At 35.6% G+C, this 20,273-nt stretch overlaps 2 protein-coding genes across 4 annotated transcripts in view; one reads left to right on the plus strand and one right to left on the minus strand.

Annotated features, from left to right (window-relative positions):
* LOC128022256 (alkaline phosphatase-like) overlaps positions 1-2,550 on the minus strand; it is a 31,054-nt gene extending 28,504 nt beyond the window's left edge. The window contains exon 1 of one of the 2 annotated variants that reach the window (XM_052609612.1): positions 2,482-2,550. The gene's annotated coding sequence lies outside the window, so the exon portion shown is untranslated. Of the gene's footprint in view, positions 1-111; positions 241-2,481 lie in introns of those variants that run through there. The other variant, XM_052609611.1, reaches the window with a different exon arrangement.
* On the plus strand, positions 2,034-19,865 carry LOC128022255 (endothelin-converting enzyme 1). 2 transcript variants are annotated; one of them, XM_052609610.1, is made up of 19 exons: positions 2,034-2,191; positions 5,703-5,789; positions 7,496-7,634; positions 8,569-8,781; positions 9,849-9,973; positions 10,098-10,244; positions 10,471-10,536; positions 10,619-10,807; positions 11,490-11,632; positions 11,734-11,848; positions 13,031-13,141; positions 13,228-13,326; positions 13,636-13,713; positions 13,824-13,927; positions 15,476-15,586; positions 15,679-15,746; positions 16,446-16,636; positions 17,137-17,232; positions 18,196-19,865. In XM_052609610.1, exons 1-19 carry the CDS (start codon positions 2,189-2,191, stop codon positions 18,370-18,372), a joined length of 2,262 nt encoding a protein of 753 aa, XP_052465570.1. In that variant the 5' UTR covers positions 2,034-2,188; the 3' UTR covers positions 18,373-19,865. The 2 variants fall into 2 exon arrangements, with proteins under 2 accessions (XP_052465570.1, XP_052465569.1); XM_052609609.1 differs by lacking the exon at positions 2,034-2,191 and having other exon boundaries at positions 5,288-5,789.
* The last annotated feature ends 408 nt before the right edge of the window (positions 19,866-20,273 follow it).

Below are 20,273 nucleotides of genomic sequence, written 5' to 3' on the forward strand. Positions count from 1 at the left end.
GCACAACTCTCCAACTCTTCCTACCGTTTTCATTAGAACTCCAGTCACATGAAGCGGTGAATGAACAGAGCCATTCAGCAGATAGGCAGCGCTAAAAGTGATCCTACTCACCCTCGTGCTGTATGTGTATCCGTGCACCTCTGCTATTCCAGCAACACAGGACTCAAGTTTCACGTGCTGTACTCTAGTCGAGCTTTTATAACCTTTTACTATGCATCAGTCCAGTAGAGAGAGAGAGAGCGCGCGCGAGAGAGAGAGAGAGAGAGAGAGAGAGAGAGAGAGCGAGAGAGAGAGAGAGAGAGAGAGAGAGAGAGAGAGACCCCGTTAGTAGAATCCACTAGTAATAATAGCGCAATCTGAAGCGCGAGCTCCTCCTGTTGATAAGAGCCTGCGGAGTTAAAGAAGAACCTCACATAGGACATTAGATTTGAAGTATTTCCTTTTACCTAGTAGAGGTCTTATTTTTCTTTTTAATTCCTGCATTTCTTCACTTGCTACAAACAACTATATTGTCAAAGCTGTATTAACACTCATGTCAGTATAGCCTGTTTGTTTACTGTGAGCCAGTAAAGTTTTATTTGGGGAAACACATGGAAACTGCTCCACTTGACAACAAAATGTATTTTCTACAAACATTTGAGGTCAACATTTTAAGCCAGGTTATAAAAAAAGTACGTAGTAAGTAAAAAATAAATAGTATAATATGAATTAGGCTAATGAGTATAGGATAAATGGTTAAATAGGTTAAATGTGTCTGATGACAGGTGAAGTTCAAAATTATCAAATGCACAACGCATAGAAAAGCATGCAGCACTGGTTCTCAGTAATTAAAATGTTTTCTGATCTAGTTAAAAAATAAAATGAATAGAATAAAATTTCACTAAATTAAACTTAAAACTTGAAATAAAATACACAGCATAAACAGTGCAGCCTTAAACTTTGCAGTTGACATGATGGCTACAGTATAATATATATATATATATATATATATATATATATATATATATATATATATATATATATATATATATATATATATATATATATATATATATATATATATATAATTCCATGTCTTTCTAGGCTGTTCACAAGACGATAAAACATGCAGCGGTAGTTTCTGGCAATGAAATGTTATCAGAGAAATTTAGAAAAAAAAAAATAGAAAAGATTAAGATTTCATACAGTTAAGTTAGTCTAAGTAAGACCTATTAAAAAGATAGAAAAATACATATAACAAATGTGCAACATATTCTCATGTGTCTCATTACATCTTACCTAGAATTCATTATAAGTGTTACCCTAAGGCAAAAATCACTTAGACCTGCTAACATGGTCACTTGAGACTTAAAAAAAAAAACTCTCTCATTGATTTTGATTTTCGTGTGCTAACGATGTGTATAAGGTTTTCATTTACCTAACATAACCTCGTGTCTTTTTTCTTAAACTTTCCAGTCGGACTTTATAGCAGATACTTCATCTTCATTCTAGTAGAATCGCCACAAGATGTCACTATGAACGCAACAATGCGCTTGATTGCCCATCAGAGAGCAATCTCGCTCATTGAAAAGTCTAACTACTGGTAATCGGCCCTTGACCTGCTGTGGGGCAGGCACGGCATCAGGGGGGGTTGGGGCTAGACCAATATGAGGGGGTGCTAAGAGAAGAAATTAAATTCATGACGTCAAAGTTACTTCATAAGGAAATGGGGCTACACCGGGGCTATTACCCAACCAGAAAAAAAATTAAATAATTTTAGTCCACACAGTATCCAACGAGAACAGAAACTGCCACAGCCGTTTACGGTTTTTAATAAATTATAATTGCTAAAAATAATGGTTATGCAGTTGTGTCACTATCTGACAAGAGCTTCATATAAACGCATATACTGGTAATTCTCTCTGTAGGCCCTCACCTCTGATCCCGTTATCAGTACTTGCAATGTCACCAAAGACCCGCCCACAGCTGAAATACAATTGGTCAGAAGTTGAACGTGGGAACCTGCTTTGGAAGATGATTGGCTGACTGGACTTACTATTATAATCCCGACGGGACTCTAGCAGTTACTGTACGCTAGTTTGCACGCTGTGTCGAGTCAACGGGGGAATGCTGGTTTGTAAAATAGAGATTACAGCGGAAAGTAGACAGCAGTCTAGAAAAGAGAGAGAGAGGGAATCTAATACATTTAATGGTAAGGAAACGGTGCTTCTCCTTGTTTGTCAAAATAACCCAGCTGTTGACTTGTTACTGCATTGCTCAATATTTGTTATATAATTTGCAGATAAATCTGTATAAATGTAACTTTAAATATCAATACACAGTCATGTCTTGTATTTCTGTCTCTATATTAGTGCTTAAATGCTTGTGAATTAATCTGGTGAAATTTAAACCAAATGAACTACTGCACATCTGCTCCCAAATAAACACTCCTTGTTTGTTATGGTAATCACTTCTACTGGTTCAAATACTTAAAGTACTTACTGAAATAATTATGTTGAGTCAGTTCCGTGTGCTGCAGTAGTTTGAACACGAGTTACTAATTACCTAGAAATCATCATACGTCTTTTCCTAAGGCAACAAAGTCACAGCTGTACAGTACATGCTGACCAACAACAAGGCTGTCAACGTAGCCAGGCTTGTGACTCCTTCAGTCTTGTGTGCTTTAAATAAAAAAAGATTACGTTTAATGTTCATGTAATGTTTATGTACATATTGCCAAGAATGCTTATAGTAGCTAATGTTTGCATCAAGGACAGACATGCTTTCAGTATAGTTTTTTAAATATTAATTTAAATATATATATATATATATTATTATTATTTTTTTTTTTTTAATCTTTTTGGCTTAAACCGGACACTGATGTGGATTGACACCATGATTGGCAATGTATTGCACAATTTCCTCAAGAGATTAAGTTGTCCAATGGTTTAAGTTTTTATTCCTAGTGTAATCCTAGAGAGGATGACTGCACTGGGGAATCTCTGACGCCAGAAGTTGTGACGTTTTGCTATCATGGGACTTCATGTTGCCAAATGTTCCAGAGGAGAGATCAGCATGTTGCTGTTAGTCTTCTCCTCTGCAGATTTCCGTGTCAATCTTTGATTATGATGTGTTATGAAATATAGAATCCCAGGAATCTGTAGTGCTTCTGTTTGAATGACAGTTGACATGTTTGTGAGTGATGTACTGGTTTGTTTTGTTAAAAAAGGTGTACTCTTTCTCACCAGACGTGGGAAAGCTCAGAGGAATTTATTTTTTATTCCCCATTATTTAACTGGCGAAGATGGCATTTTTGAAGTGGTATTTCAGTGTCTTTACACAGATTAATTCTCAGATTGAATGATGTGTGTTATAAAGTGGCACAGGAACAGGAATTAGGCCTTATCGAAGCCACAGATTCTCTGACACAGGTGTGGAATAAAATGCCACACACATACTCACAAATAGTGTGCATATGCTTCCACATATTAGCACAGTGACAAACAAATGCTTTAGTCATACCAGGGAAATGCTTTCATGCCTTAAACAATTGGACAGTTCACAGGATCAGTCATGAATTTCTGACTCATAGCTGTGGTTTACTGCCTCGCTGAAAGACAGCATTTGAGACTTGGTCTAGGAATCTTGGCATATTTTTTATTGTGTTTTTCACACTGTGCTGGGACCTACTTCCTTTTTCTTCATGGGCATGGAAAACACGGGAACTGATCCCAGGTCAGCCTTTAGTAAATACTAAAGGCTATGGAAAAGAGGCAATGAATCCTTTTCTGGATTCTGTACACCTGCGCCTTGCTTTGATTTGAGGCTGTTAGATGGTTGAGTTGGCCTTCAAGCTAAAGCTCAAGACCGGATACAGGCAGGTCTGTGAGCCTCTAGCTTAACTTTCAATGAGTCGTGTCATTGGAAAGTGATGTAAAGGGAAGAGTCCATTGTCATTGCTGACATGCCATTGGCAGCTACATGTCTGCACATCTGCTGGGGCAGACCTGCCAGGAAAATGTCTTTGAGTCTGTCTTTGGATAGAATTATGCATGAAGACCATAAACACATTTACTATGAATATAAAGAATGTGGTATAAATACATGAGCCACTTTATATTAATTTGTGTCCCATTCCTTACCTGTTACAACATGATTTTTTTCCCCCTATTAAAATAATGGAAGATCCAATAAAATCCAGGAAGTGGCATTATATAGATCCTCTTCACGAACTGGAAGAAAAATATACTGTAATCTTAGTCAATTTTACTTTGTAAAAGAATAGGCTATATTTAAAAAAACAAATATTTTTTTTATTATTTAGAAGTTAATTTAAAAACTAACTACATCATATGCAATTGACATGTTTGCATATATATATATATATATAAATATATATAATATTATTATTATATTTTTTTATTTTATTTTTTTTAATTGAGTGTTGCTTGTTGTATTTAAAAAATAAATAGTAATTGAATTTAAGTTGAGGTCATGGGGTAACTTTCATTTTTGGGTGAACTATCCCTTTAATTTAAGGTGATGTATGTAGGATTGACACCGAGTGGTTGAACTGGGTAGTGCAGTCCAAATTCAAAATATTGGAAAGAGGGTTTTTTTACTTTGCCCCTCCTCCTCAGATTTGACACACATGCAGGTTGCCAGATTGACGACACCAACTGGAACTAAAACATTTGACGATGAATGAAATGAAATACGCTGAGTTTTCCGCAAACTGGCAACCTGGGGTGCCGAAATACAATTGGGTAAACTGGCAGTGGGTTTCACAAGCCAAAACAGAGACCGACATTCTTCCCCTGAACGCACATTTTCAAAGGAAACTGACTGTAGCATTGTTTTTCAGATATAAAGATAAGTATGTTAACTTAGCATGTTTCTTAAATATCTGCAAACATATTATTATTTTTATGCTTTAGTAGAGTCAAAAACTTACAGCATCTTCAAAATATGCAATTTTAAAAAAGACAGAAAAAAAGCATTTATTATGTTAAGAGTTCAGACTGAACAGCAATACTGACTGTCATACTGACTGTATTCTAATCTAGGCAACTTTAACATAGTGGGAGTGGCCTTGTACAAGTCCCGCCTACTTTCCCGTAATGTCCTGTTTGTAGGAATGAGAGGGCAGAAACTCACCTCTAACAGTTCCCTCCCAGTCCTAAATGAAAGCCTAATGTGGAATGCACACATTCTCTTACATGCGTATACTCACACACCCTCACTCTCCCCTCACGTATGTTCTGCAGGTCCTATCTCCTTCCTGTTTTTCACAAAGTTCCTGCCTTTTTACTGACGTAGTGTTGTCGCAGACTGTAAGGAGTTTGAATCCCTTGTTTAGGATTCCTAACTAAAGAAAAGCTGAGATGAGAGATTTGAAATCTCCTTCTTATGAAGATCGAGCTGGCTATGCTTTGGAGCTTATTTTCTAGATGTTGCTGGCGTTGGGGAGGAATTTGCTTGGGATGAGGTGAAAGTGGGGTGGAAGAGGAAATCCCATTCAAAAACAGATCACAAAGCACTCTGACACACTGAGCTGAGAGTTTTCTCTATTCCTCGGGGAGAACTAGTTTCACAGTCTTCTTCTGATGGAACACAGGAGGATAAACATTCGCAGGAGTCCCAAAAACTGCTGAAACACTTTCAGAAGGTTTGCTTTAATTATGGAATCACTGAGGGAATCTATACTTCATTTAACATTTCAGATGTCAACATACAAACGGGCCACACTGGATGAAGAGGAGCTGTTGGACACCGGCTCCGATGGGATCTACCACACCTCTACCATGCAGGTGAGAGTTAATTATTATTAGATATTTTTTTTACTTATCTTATAATTTATGTTTTTTGATGTATGTGTACTGAAATATAAGCCAATCGACTGAGTTAGCGATCTTTTTTTGTTGTTTGTTTGTTTTTGTTTTTAAACCAAACTCTTCCGAAACAACAAATCTTAAGTGATTCCAGTGGAAGACAAGGACACTGTCTTAAGTTACTTCAAACATCCGCAGTGTATTAGCACGGTTCTATACAATTCTTTCCTCATTCTCTTGAAACTTTTTTCAAAACAATTGTGTTGTGTGCATACCCTCTTGTTTACTTCTAATAAATTTTTTGTGTGTGTGTGTAAAATTCAAAACAAATGCAAGCTAAATTTTTGCTTTACAGTCCTGTTTAATTTGTTAGATCCTAATGAGATATGAAGCACAAGTAGAGCAATGTGCATAAACATTTAGAAATTATAAATTGCACTTTGACCCATTAAGGCTTTATATTTGTTTATTGTTTACTTAATGAACATGTGATTAGAAAATAAGAATTGTTTAGTGTGTACATTTGTACATTAACTGTGTAGTTTATAGTTTGATCTTTTTTAACTGCTGTTAATACTGTAAGGAACTACTTCTTCCTAAAATATGAAACTTTTTTTTTTTTGTTGTCTGGTTGATTCAGTCATATTAAATTATAAATATGATTGGAATAAAACCAGTTAATTTAGACATTATCACATGACATATTTTTGTTTCAGTTTTTTTTTTCTTGCTTGACATTGGTGTCCATTCTTTTATTTTAATTTAATTTAATTACATTTAATTACATTATTTTTCTAGTAAGAACCAGAACTTAAGGTGTGTTTCAAAGAAGCAAAAGAGAGCTGTTATCATCTTTTTTTCTTTTTTTAAAAGCATTAAATAAAAATCTAACTAACCCCAGACTTGAATGTGTATGTAAATATTACGTGGACAGCCAGATAATGTAGCATGAGAGGTATTTGCATGGGAGGTATCTAATTTCGAATGTTTCTTATCCAGTGGTTTGAATAGCAATGTGTTTGGCAGAATAGAGTTGGCAGTGTTTTCTAGAAGAGGGCCTTTCCTAGAAAGGAAGTTTATCACTGTGTTGCTGTGGGCTAGTTTCTCTTCTAAGGATTTAATGCTTAACCCAATGCAGATAACCCTTAAAGGAATGTTTCTGGTTCAATACCAGTTGATTTTTGTGGATGGAATTTGTGATATGCTATCGATTATCACAGAAAACAGTTGAGTTTACAGTAACACAATTACATTGAAATAAACCGGCGAGGGTGTAAAAACAGAAATGTGAAGCTTATAGTTCATTAAACGACTCGCATAAAGTATTTTTTATTTTTTATTTGAGTCATCTTTTCAGTCCTCATTCGAGGTGGGAATGTGATCTGTATTCTGAACTGGAGCAGAAAGACAATGCTGTTTGGTCACACCAAAGTTTAATATTGTTGTTGGACACGATCATATGTCATTTCCCCATGCAATTTTATATGAAACCTGCACAGTGTGATACAAAATGTCACAGATATCAATTTCATTAAGAAACACACAATACACATCACACCCTCAAGGATCAGTCCTTTGGAGAGTGAGTTTCAGTGTCATTTGCGTCATCTTTGTATCAGTGCTCATTTGCAGGGATAGTTATTTAAATCTTAACCCTTTTTTTTCCTGATAACTTTGATTATCAGGTAGGGCTGCAGCGAGGTCTGGGTCTCCGGTGCTGGGCAGAGAAAACCCATGTCGAGAGAAAGCTAGTGGTCGTCGTGTGTGCTCTGTCCGTGGCCCTGTTCATATGCATCATGACTTTGGGTCTGCACTATAAAGAATGTGAGTTGATGGAACAGTATATAAAGATGTTTTTTTTAAGCTAAAACTAATTTTACTCTTTTGCCCAACCATGACAAATCACTGTATGAAAGAACAACAACTTTGTCTAACACCGTTTACCTCCAATTTCCTCAGCCTCCCACAGGCCTCTAGTTTTCTTGGCATTATCTCTCCAGATTAGGAGCTGAATCTATTGTAGCTGCATTCTCTGTGCATCCACAAGATGAATAAAAACAGTGCCCTTTAACTCCAATTATTTCCAATATTAAACTTAATACTTGCACAGCTTCATTCAGTGGAATAATGCCCAACCTCAAAACCTTGAGGCCAAAGTAAACACAAAGAAGTGCATGCCTATAAAGTTTCTGTAACATGTCTGAGAACATCTTTTCACAAATTAAAGTCTTATATTGGTGGCTGCAAATGGCTAATGTTGCCAAACAGACACAAATATTTTCTATATCAGCCTGCATATCACCCAGTTATGCTAATGAGTATATTTCATGACTTTTATCGGTTAGTGTTAGTATTCAATGAAGGGAAAGCACAATCTCTTGGGTTTAATCATTGTAGGCTCCACAGGTCACGATTGTCTTTGTGGCCTCCTTATTTGATCAGGAGACTGAATAAATACAGTCCTTTTCTCATAATTAAAATGTTGGCATCAGCCATTTATAAGTGAATCGCTCCAGGGGATCCACCTTAAAGAGATGTTCAGAGCATTTTCATGATGTGCAGTTTGACTACAGTATGAGGTACAGCACTGAAAGTGTAGCTCACCAAAATCCCATTTATAATTACCATAGTGTAAAATATTCTGAGTAAAAGAGACATCGGGAAGTCTTGTTTATTTGTTTTGGCAGCTTTTCGTGATATTAAGGCATATTATAATGGATGCAGCAGTATGTTTATATACATATATTGGTTTTAACAGCTCATCCGGGAATGTGCCTGTCAGAGCCTTGTGTTAGTGTTGCAAGTACAGTCTTGGGGGCTCTCGATCGGTCAGTGGACCCCTGCCAGGATTTCTATAACTTTGCATGCGGGGGTTGGATGAGGAAAAACCCGCTGCCTGAAGGCAAGTCCCGCTGGGGTCCTTTCAGCAACTTGTGGGAACACAACATGGCCATCATGAAGAACTTATTAGGTAAGACACACAAACTATGACCTAACAAAAGTTGGGTTTTAAACAAATACTTAAAATGATGTTTATTTTAATATGCTTAACTTTGTATGAGAGATATGAAAGACTTACCTTATTCAATATGTTCTTATTCAATCACTTAATTGTTAATATTAAAAAGTTTCCATTATTTGTTATTTTGTTTTATTACTTTAGTACTATTTCTATTATTATTATTATAAATTATATATATACAGTGGGGATCGAAAATTACTCATATTTTCACAGATTCTGCAAGGGGTGCCCAAACTTTCGATCCCCACTGTATAAGTGTTGTCAAATGATTAATCGCATCCATAATAAAAGTTTATGTTTACATAATATATGTATGTGTGCTGACTATATATGTGTGCATGCATGTGTATATTTCTGAAAAATAGGTTGTTTATATATTAAATATATTTATTTATAATATAAATTATATGAATATAAATATAGACGTAAACATTTTCAAAATATATACTGTATGTTTGTGTATTTATATATACATAATAAATATGCACAGAACACGCATATATTATATAAACCAAAACGTTTAATTTGGATGCGATTTTATATATATATATATTTATATATACAGTATATAAATATAAATCATTAAGACAAAAAAAATTAATAGCTATTCATTTTTAAATAATGTAAAATAACTATTAACTAATAACTATTTTTATTTTAAAAATAGTAAATGTGTACACAAAATCCATGATTGTTTTAATTTAATTAATGATTTATTTTAGATTACATTTTATTTATGATTCCATATATTTTATAATCTAATCTTTCAGTAAATAACTTCCTCTGTCTCTGAAATGACTTGTATTTTTTCGATATCACCTGTTCCTCTTATTTTTCTTAATTAGAATTGAAATCCTGTATTTTCCATGGGCTCTCAGATTTATGACCCCACTGTACAAATAAAGCAGTAAGCAGTAATATTCCATCTTGAAAGGTTCTTACCAACTTACAGGCTTCCTTTCACTTTGCTTTTTTGGTTCTTGTCATAAAACTTTTCTTCATTTTGTTAAATTCAGAGAATACCAGCATGAAAAGCCTGAGCAAAGCGGAACAAAAAGCCCAGTGGTATTACCAGGCTTGTATGAACGAGAGCAAAATTGAAGAGCTTGGGGCAAAACCACTTCAGGAACTCCTCAATCAGGTGACCTCAGATGCACAAACTTCAATATGAAACTCAAAAGATCTGTTGTAAATATATCAGGCCTGATAAAAACCTTCTTTTGCTGTTATTCCAGTATATAATTATTAATAATGTTTTGTTCCAGACAGGAGGTTGGGGCTTGAAAGGCCCGTGGGATAAAGATAACTTCCAGGAGGTTTTACGGATTGTGTCGGCCAGCTTCCGAACCTCCCCCTTTTTCACTGTTTTCGTCAGCACAGACTCAAAAAACTCCAACAGCAACATTATCCAGGTGGGAACACTTATGGTTATTGTTATTTTTTTTAAATGACCATAACATGAATTCTTAAATGTCTAGGGGAAACTCTGCACTGTTCTAGATATCGTATTTTGTTTTGTGATGCCTGTCAGAAATATATATTATAACAGGCTTTATATCATGATGCATGTCCCTGTAGCTTAGCTTGTTGAGTGATAATGGAAATGCAGTTGATGCTCTGATTCCTTTTTTCCCACAGGTGGATCAGTCAGGATTGGGACTTCCCTCTAGGGAATACTATCTCAATAAGACAGCCAATGAAAAGGTAAACAAAGAGATTTGGTTGTTCATGAAATTGGGAAACGTTCTGTGTTGGTCTAAAGCTTGTGCTGTTATTCCTTCAACAGTATTTAACAGCATACTTGAACTTCTTGGTGGAGCTCGGGATCCTTTTGGGCGGCTCAGAGGAAACCTCTCAGAAGATGATGCAGGAGATCATAGACTTTGAAACAGCCCTGGCACACATCACAGTCCCTCAGGATGAGCGCCGTGACGAGATGAAAATATATCATAAGATTCAAGCCAAAGAGTTAGCTGTGAGTACTGTACTGCTTTTGGATTGGAATCTGTGGTTCTTTACAGCTTGTTCATGGCCCAGAAATAGTCAAAGGTCTCTTCTGATACAGCCGTAGAGGCAAATGCTAAATGCAAATAATAAGATTTATGGCAAAATATTACAGTGGTGCAATGGTACAAATTGTTTTGGACAGAAAAACTAGCGTGAATCTTGCAAAATTGCAGTTTTCCGCCTAAACTACCATTCATAAGACTTCTTCTTCATAAGTTATTTTTAATAGAAGTCTCTTATGTTCCCCAAGGCAGCATTTGTTTGAAAAAATACAGCAGAAACATTAATATTGTGACTGTTTTCATTGTAATATATTTATTTCATTGTAATATACATCATTATTTTAAATGTTTTCATTGTAATATATTTGTAAATGCAATTTCTTTATGTAATTTTATATTTTGATAGTGAAAAAAAAAGTTACATATATTATATATATTGGTCCAGTTGAAAAGTTGGGTCTTAAAACAAAACCAGTGGAGAACCACTAATTTAAATGTCTTCTGCAATGAGAGATATACTTGTTTATTGTGATTATTAAAATGAGAGTGAAGATGTCAGAGTATGTAGTATAAAGACTTCTTTCCTTACTCTAACTGTGGTGTTTCATGTGAGCTGGGATATCAGTCATGTGTTTGTTTGTGCTGTAGACATTGGCTCCTGCGGTAGATTGGATGCCTTTCCTCTCTGCAGTGTTCACTCCTGTTGCCCTAAATGACTCTGAACCCGTGGTTGTATACGCTAAAGAATATCTCCAGAAGGTTTCAGAGCTCATCAGCAACACCAACAAGAGGTAAGTCAGCATTAGCCAGAATTTTGTGGGATTTTGGGTCATCTATATAACAGATCTTTTTAGTCTGTTATCTGATATCAAAGCTAATGTGTCTCCACCAGTGTCTTGAATAACTACATGATCATGAAAGTGGTGCGGAAAATGGTGTCCATCTTAGACCAGAAGTTCCAAGATGCAGAGCAGCGCTTCCTTGAAGTCATGTACGGCACCAAGAAGGTGAGGAATGAAGTCCAAATCACTGCTGCCACTGAAAGAGTCATGAATGGTCCACTAAATATGAAATAACAGTCATGTTTTTGACATTTGCTTCTATTTTTTTGTTACCCTATCTATGAAACATAATTACATTTTCCATTAGTTGAGATTTAAAGGAGAGTTTTTGTTATGATTTGTAAAATTCAAATCAGTTCACTCCTAAAAATTTTTTTTTTTTATTCTTAACCATTTGAATTTTTTATAAAAGCACCATAAGAGTGGTACATATGACTTGTGCACTATATTCAAAGTCTTTTGAAATCATAAAATAGCTTTGTGAAATAAAATTGGAGAAATAGATACACATTTTAGCCTTCATTCTCTGGTCATTTTCTCCACTGCCAGATCACAAAAACCATATTCAGTGCTGTGTTCGATTAAAAAATTTTATCTGTCATCTACGTCAGGTCTGACTTTGAATCCAAGCGCCATTGAGATATTGGAGATATTAGATAAATTGATTTCAGTTTACTATGTATCTTTTTTAAAATTGCCTCTTGTGAGGGACATTTAGTGCAGAAATCATTTTATATTGGAACAAAATGACCCAGATATTAAACATTCGGTGTGCTTGGTCAGCGTGAGAGGGAAGTGATCTGTTGCCCTCGTCTTCTCTCTTCTTCTTCTCCCTCTCTTTGACTCTCTCATGAGTAACTGGTTTCAGTGCTGGTGTGTATGGAGAGACAGTGTGTTGTTCTGCAGGGAGACAGGTTATTCAGACTCTGATCAGGAGGAGATCCTGTTGCCCCGGCCTTACTTTCTGCTGGGGTCAGACTGAAATAACAAAATGAAAGAGCCTTGGGCGATGTGTATGTGTGATAGGTTATGATAAGAGATGGAGAGAGGAACCTAAAGGAAGCTCACATTCAATTTTTATTATTGCATTAAGTGATAGATCACCCAAAAATGAAAAATCCTGTCATTAATTACGCACCCTCATGTTGTTCCAAACCTGTGTGACTTTCTTCTGAGGAATAAAAATATTGATTTTAGGGAGAATTCCAAACCTGTAGCACTTATTTCATTTTCACTTAATGACTAATTTTAAATGTACCTGTAAATTGTTTGTGAAATATCACACTAAGAAGGCTTCGGTGCAAATGAGGATGCTAGTTGTTAATATATCACCTTTGTGTTTTTCAGAGCTGCACACCACGCTGGAAACTTTGTGTCAGCGACACGGACAGCGCTCTGGGCTTTGCTCTCGGGGCGCTCTTTGTCAAAGCTACATTTTCTGAAGACAGCAAAGCTTTTGTGAGTCTCTTGTGATGTTTTGCACACCATCCCCGTCTTTTCCTTCCAGCCTTTTAAGTTATATTCTCAACTGATGTGTATGTCAGGTTGAAGATATGGTGTCTGAGATCAAGTGGGCCTTTGAAGACAGCCTGAAGACTGTCGGCTGGATGGATCCCAAGACAAAAAAAGCAGCTAAAGAAAAGGTGAGAACCACCAGCACAATCCCACGCAATGTTTTTCACTGCAGTTGCCTGCAGAGATGGATCTTGCTGAAAACAACACCTAGCTAAAATGTCATATATTTCCCAATTTGTATTGGCTTTAGATTTAGAATTAGTGGTTGTTTATTATTTTCAGTGCTTTGCCTGGTGGACACATTTGAATAAATATCTAAATCTTGTTGAGCATCAAAACTACATAAAGGTTTTTATCCTTGTTGTGGCACTTTAATGCCACCTGGTGTTAAAGTGTAAACTGCCGCTCATGATTTTTATTTTCTTATTCTTGTCTAGGCAGATGCAATATACAACATGGTTGGTTATCCAAAATTTATCATGAAACCCAAAGAGCTGGACAAGGTGTTTAATGACGTATGTATACATTTTCTTGATTTCTGTTTGGTTTTTGTTCATGGAAAATAATGTGGTTCAATGTTGTAGAGAGTCTGGACTAACGTCTCGGCCTCCAAACTGTATATCAGTTTGATGTTGTTTCAGATCTTTACTTTCAAAACGTCATGAACTATTACAACTTCTCTGCACGAGTCACTGCTTCCCAGCTGAGAAAAGCCCCCAACAGAGATCAGTGAGTATCAGTCCAGCTCACACACAAGATGACGCATGTCTCTTAAAGGGATAGTCCACCAAAAATGTTTAATTATTTTAACATTTACCAATGTTAGTTTATTATTATTCATACCATACTATAGTAACTTCTCATATTTTAAATTATATATTTTAGTATTTTAAAAAAAATTATTAGCTTATTTAATTTTAATTTCATTTTCAGTTTTAGTCATTTTAGCACTTCAATTTAAACTTATATATTTCAGTTATTTGCCAAGGTCACATTTCTCCTTTTTCTGAAGTTTTTAAAGTCTAAGTGAAAGTAATTAATTTGAAAGTAAAATAAGTAATTAATATTCCAGCTACGAATATTAGTTTTGATAATTTTTGTTTTAGATTTAATTAACAATAACAACAGTGTAATTTACTCACCCTCATGTTGTTCCAAACCTTTTTGTGTGGAATATAAGAGAACACAAAATAACATTGGACCCCATTGACTTTTATTTAAAGGGGGGGTGAAATGCTCGTTTTGACTCAATCTCCTGTTAATCTTTAGTACCTATAGAGTAGTGCTGCATCCTTCATAACTCCAAAACGTCTTTAGTTTTATTATATTCATACGAGAAAGATAGTCTGTACCGTTTTTTCCCGGAAAAACACGACCGGCTGGAGGCGTGACGTGTGGGCGGAGCTAAAGAATCACGAGCACGAGTAAGCTTTTGCGTTGACAGCGTCTGGAAGCTGTGACATTACCGTGAGGACAAAACCCATCCAAAACAAACCATGGCTAACAGTCAGATTCAGCGTATATTTATGATCCAGAATCAGATCCAGAGGCTGAAATTTAACAAGAGCAGCAGCATCAACGACTACAGCAGGACGTCTCTAGTATGTATTGAAACTGTATATAATTGCTTAGCGGTTTTGGAAAAAGTTCCACTTTATGTGTTTTTTTATTTTTTTTTATTTTTTTATTTTTAAGGTGTACACGTGGAAAGTGCAGTTTGATGACAACATCGCATGTTGTTTACTTGATGTGCTTACGTGCCGATAGCTAAGTTAACAACACAGAGATATTTGAAGCAGTTTTACTCACCGCCTGCGGTTCCAACACACGATCGTGACCCTTTTTCGTTGGGACTGCATTATCCTTAAGAAATAAACGATGTGCAAATCCGGCGTCAAACTGGACCTTGTTTGTAAAACAAGCATCTTCTAAATGCAGGGAACAAACACAAACACTTGCACAGCTCCGTTGATGCTCTGTAAAAAATAAACTCCATCCACCATTTCGGTCTCTCGCTCTGATCAGTGAATTGCTCTGCTCTACGGGAGCGCGCGCTCTTCCGGCAGACGTGCCCTTAGGACCCATATAAGGAAATTCCGCTCCATCTAACGTCACACAGAGCCATACTCGAAAATTTTTTTCAAAGTGTCATACAGAACATCATACAGGCTTGGAACAACATGAGGGTGAATAAATGAAGAAGTTTAATGTGTTAACTGTTAACTGTTAACTCCCTTGATGTCAGTTTATTATGTGTGCATTTCTTTCCGTGTACAGATGGAGTATGACTCCACCCACAGTTAATGCCTACTACAACCCCACAAAGAATGAGATGGTACTTCCAGCAGGCATTCTCCAGGCTCCCTTTTATAACCATGCTTGGCCAAAGTAAGAGTCTCCCACTAACAAACCCTTTCCTGTAGACCTGTAGTAGTGTCATATCTCTTACCTCGTCTCATCGAGTCTTGGTTGTTTTCTAGAGCAATGAATTTCGGTGGTATAGGTGTGGTTATGGGGCATGAGCTCACCCATGCCTTTGATGATCAAGGTAACAAAATGATTCTCTCTAAAATATTATTCCAGATTGTTAGATCTCCAGTATATACGAATCGTCAACTGCTGTAAAGACTCAAGTGTGCCACCCTTCCACTGCTTCATCATTAGAGAGTTACAGAAACACAGGAATAACTATATACCTGACTGGTTACTAGGGTAATAGGAAATACATCTCAGACATTACTGAATTAATATTATTACAAAGATTTCAATAAATTAATATCAAATCACGTGTTTTTCCATCTATCTGTTTTTATGACCTCAGTCTATCAGTCCTATTTGATTAATACAAATCGTCCTTTGATTTCTTGTATGTTATAAACAGTAAATACGTACTAGGAAAAGTACTTCCAAGTCAAAGATCAGAGTCAGAGGCTGTGTGTGTTTATGCTGTTCAAAAATCATTGACCTTTTTTCATACTTTAAACGTGTTGTTTATATTAGTTATTAAATTTCATTTATATTACCCTACATAAATGATCAAATAAATAAATGGAAAAATAATATATAACATAATATGAATTAGTATTAGTACATTTAATAATATTGAATAATATTTTTCTGATGTACAGTATAATGTAAATAATTGTATTGTCCTATATGATTGTTAAAATGTGAATATGTTAAGAAAAACATCAGCTGTAATGTAATGTTGTAATACAAAATGTAATGTTTTAAATATGTCTTACAGGAAGAGAGTATGATAAGGATGGGAATTTGCGTCTGTGGTGGCAGAATTCTTCAGTGGAGGCTTTTAAACACCAGACCCTGTGTATGGTGGAGCAGTACAGCAACTACAGTATAAATAAAGAAGCTCTGAACGGGAAACGCACTTTGGGTGAAAATATTGCTGACAACGGAGGCCTGAGGGCAGCTTATAAGGTTTGTGAAGATCCTGTTGTGGAACAAAGACATTGCAGGAACTAGAATTTAAATCAGTCAACAGATTTGTTTCATTCATCAGCGAGTTTTAAAGAGATGAGACGTCAATGGCTACTTTCCATAACATGAAAACCGTTATGTCTTATGTCATATGAGAATCTGATACGAAAGGCATTACGATCTCTATATTCTTCCTCGTTGGCGGCTTTGATAGCTTTGGGGCTGTTGTGATCCCATCTCTCTGAAAAGCCTCGCAGTGCAACAAGTGGCTCGGAATGAGCTGCTCTACCTCCAGCAACTCGGATTCTTTCCATTGGTTGAGAAGGTATAGATTACAGAGCAGATGTGCACAGCATATGGCTGGAGAAGACCCTTTGTTAACCTCTCTGATGGGGAGGAAAACAAGCGTTGACACCAGGGCTCTGTTTATTTGTGATCTCAGCATGCAGTGTAGCATGCAGAATTATTAGCGGACTAATGTTTTCACTCTCGCTTTGCAGGCCTATATAAACTGGATCGAGAAGAATGGTGAGGAAGCCACTCTGCCTGCCCTTGGAATGACCAATCATCAGCTGTTTTTTGTGGGATTTGCTCAGGTTTGTGCCAATATTTGCTCACTATGTTTTCCACAACTACTCCTCGGGCAGCGGAGCAGGAATGGCCGTTTGGTCACTACTCACTGCTCCGGTGTGCTCTTGGATGGGTTAAATACAGAGCATGGGCTACACGTCACGTCACTTTTAGTTGTTTTACTGGTCACAACCTTAGAAAACTAAAGGTGTCTGTCTTTTGTCTCTGTTTTTTAGCTGTTTGCTAAAGCAAGAATTGATATTATTGTTTCTCACACTATGATTTGAAATTTTTTCTTGGATGTGGATTGTTGAAGAAAGGTGTGCTCAGCCTACATTATTACTTGAACTAGACAAAACAAACAAAAAAAATGTGTTCTATTTACGAAAACTAAAATGAAAACTCATTTGAAAATTATCAAATACCTTTTAACTAAAATATTTTAAATAAAATACATTTTCATGACTTAAACTGTCTAAAATTATTATTATCTAAATTATCTAAAAACAATATAAATTATTCTATTTTAGCCATAAAATATTTCAATTTAGTTTTTGATACATTGTGTTTTTATAATACTTTGTTAAACATGAAAATGCAACAAGATCGAAATAACCAGACTGTTAAAAAAAATGTATATATTTAAACTAAAATAATTTATTATTCATAAGATATTTGATTCAAAAAGAAAAAAAGAAACAGATTGTAATAACTAGACTGTTAACTAAGAAAAAGAATAATTAATTTATTATATTAATCATTTAATTACGTAATTAACATAACTTTGAAAAAAAATCTAAAATACATTTAAACTGAAAGATAAAATAGAAAAAAAAAAGAACTGTAATACTCACAGCACCGAATCATTGGGACATTGACATTTGCATTGACAAAACCAGTTGCCAATTTTCCGAAAATGTAATGCAACCTTTTTTTTTTTGTTCTATTAAAAGTCTAACAAAACTTTTTGTTTCCTTTTTTTTTTGTAGGTGTGGTGCTCCGTTCGGACACCTGAAAGCTCTCACGAGGGCGTTATTACTGACCCCCACAGTCCGTCACGTTTCCGGGTCATTGGCACAATCTCCAATTCCCATGAGTTCTCTGCGCACTTTGGCTGCAAGGCAGACTCACCCATGAACCCCAAACGAAAGTGTGAGCTGTGGTGACAGTGACACTTACATGGGGGAATGAACCTGGAGCTGTTAATGCTCAAACATCCCAAACATCCATCTCAGGTCACCTAATCTAGACTGCCAAAAAGCTGGTGGATTTATAGTATACTACATATTTTCCAGCTATTACTTGCCTCTTAATGAGGAACTGGTGTAAATAGTAAATCCATGGAAGTTTATATAATGGAGTTTTATTCTTACATTCAAAACACTGGAAGTTAGTGGTTAAATGTAATGAGAGAAGGACTTGTCCTTTCGGTAAATACATTTTCTTTGAATATTTTGAACATTTCCTTTTTAGCAAATGCATTTATTTTTCTATTAGGAAATAGTATTTATGTTCTTTGTATTACGTTGTGGGTGGGTATGTTTTTTGGTCTGTAGTGGTTGGAAATTATTTAATTCTTTACATTTTTAAACAACTTTGCTCACATTTTGATACATGACTAAGTTTTATACAAGACTGTTTCATCACAGCATGATTGAAAAATAATAAGATTTTATTATCCATTTCAGTGTCATTTAATATCAAATGAAGATATTATATTTGAGCAGTATGCACAGTTCTGGATTTGCTGTCATCAGACCACTATACAAGAAAGTGCCTTTGAAACGATGCAAATACGAGACTTGCAGGGAAAATATTTTTATTTCAGTCATAGGCTCAGATCACTGAGGCTTACAATAAATCAGTTCCAAAAAGCATAACAAAACCTGTGCTATTTGAAAGAAAACAAATTGACAAAAAGTATGATTTCAAGCTTTGGTGATAATACAGCAATAATAAGAAATGCACAAGCTTTTTTAAAATGCTGGTCATTTTTTATCTGGGACATTAAATTAGGTAAAGGATTTTCAGCAAATCACAGGGCAATGTCAGCGCAATGTTAGTTAATCTTGGCAAATGCATAGCTGATGTAACCTGGTCTTTTTTTTATAGAATGTTATGCATTTTAACCCCGACAGATGTCGCCATATTCACATTTATTAATGGCAACAGCGATGCCCGCTTAAAAGCAAGCTAATATTTTTATACCATATGATCCCAGTATACAAATGCTACTTCACAACATATTTAATCGTATCTATTCTATTTGACAAGACTTTATCAAAGATAGGTAGCATTTGAAGTAGTCGTTCTCCAAAATTTGGGCTGGACCCCTCTTAAAAAGGTGAAACTGCAGTTTTATATTCAGTAATAATTTACTGCGTATTATGACTCATTCGTTTCATGCTGATAATTGATGTCTTGGAATGTAACGGAGAAGCCATACGTTGTGAGAAACAGTGCAGGCATGTGGCAAGTGGCGACTGCCTTTATGACGTCACTTTAACAGATGTTTTTGGATCTTGTCAATGAACCGGTTCAGAACAGCGGCCTGAACGTTTCGATAACAAATCGAACCGAATCGTTCCAAGTGTTCCTCGAGTCAACAACTCACCGGTTCATAAACTGAAATTTACAAATAAAATGTACTTGGAATATTTTTATGGCTTGACTGTTTTACGGTTTTATCAACACACATAAAAAATCGAGTTGGACTGAATAAATCTAATTTTGTTTTTCAAACAAATAGTGTTGTGTATTTATTTTATATTATATTACGGTTCTAAATTAGTAGTTTTAATTAGCTACATTTTGGACATTTTTTTTTTTTTTTGCTACATAAACATTAACATCATACATGCATTTCCGTTCATATATAATAATCATTTTATTTATTATTATATAACAATCATAAGTAAGGAGTACAAACGGGTATAAAAGATCAAATAAATTATTTGAAGCTCTCACAAACTTTGTCAAAGAGACGACGTGAGGGCGCAATTACGTCACGACGTTAAATCACCACTGACTCGTTTTATGAACCGCATCTTTAAAACCAACTGTTCGA

Source organism: Carassius gibelio, chromosome A11 (genome assembly GCF_023724105.1).
Source record: "Carassius gibelio isolate Cgi1373 ecotype wild population from Czech Republic chromosome A11, carGib1.2-hapl.c, whole genome shotgun sequence".
Taxonomy (NCBI): Eukaryota; Metazoa; Chordata; class Actinopteri; order Cypriniformes; family Cyprinidae; genus Carassius; species Carassius gibelio.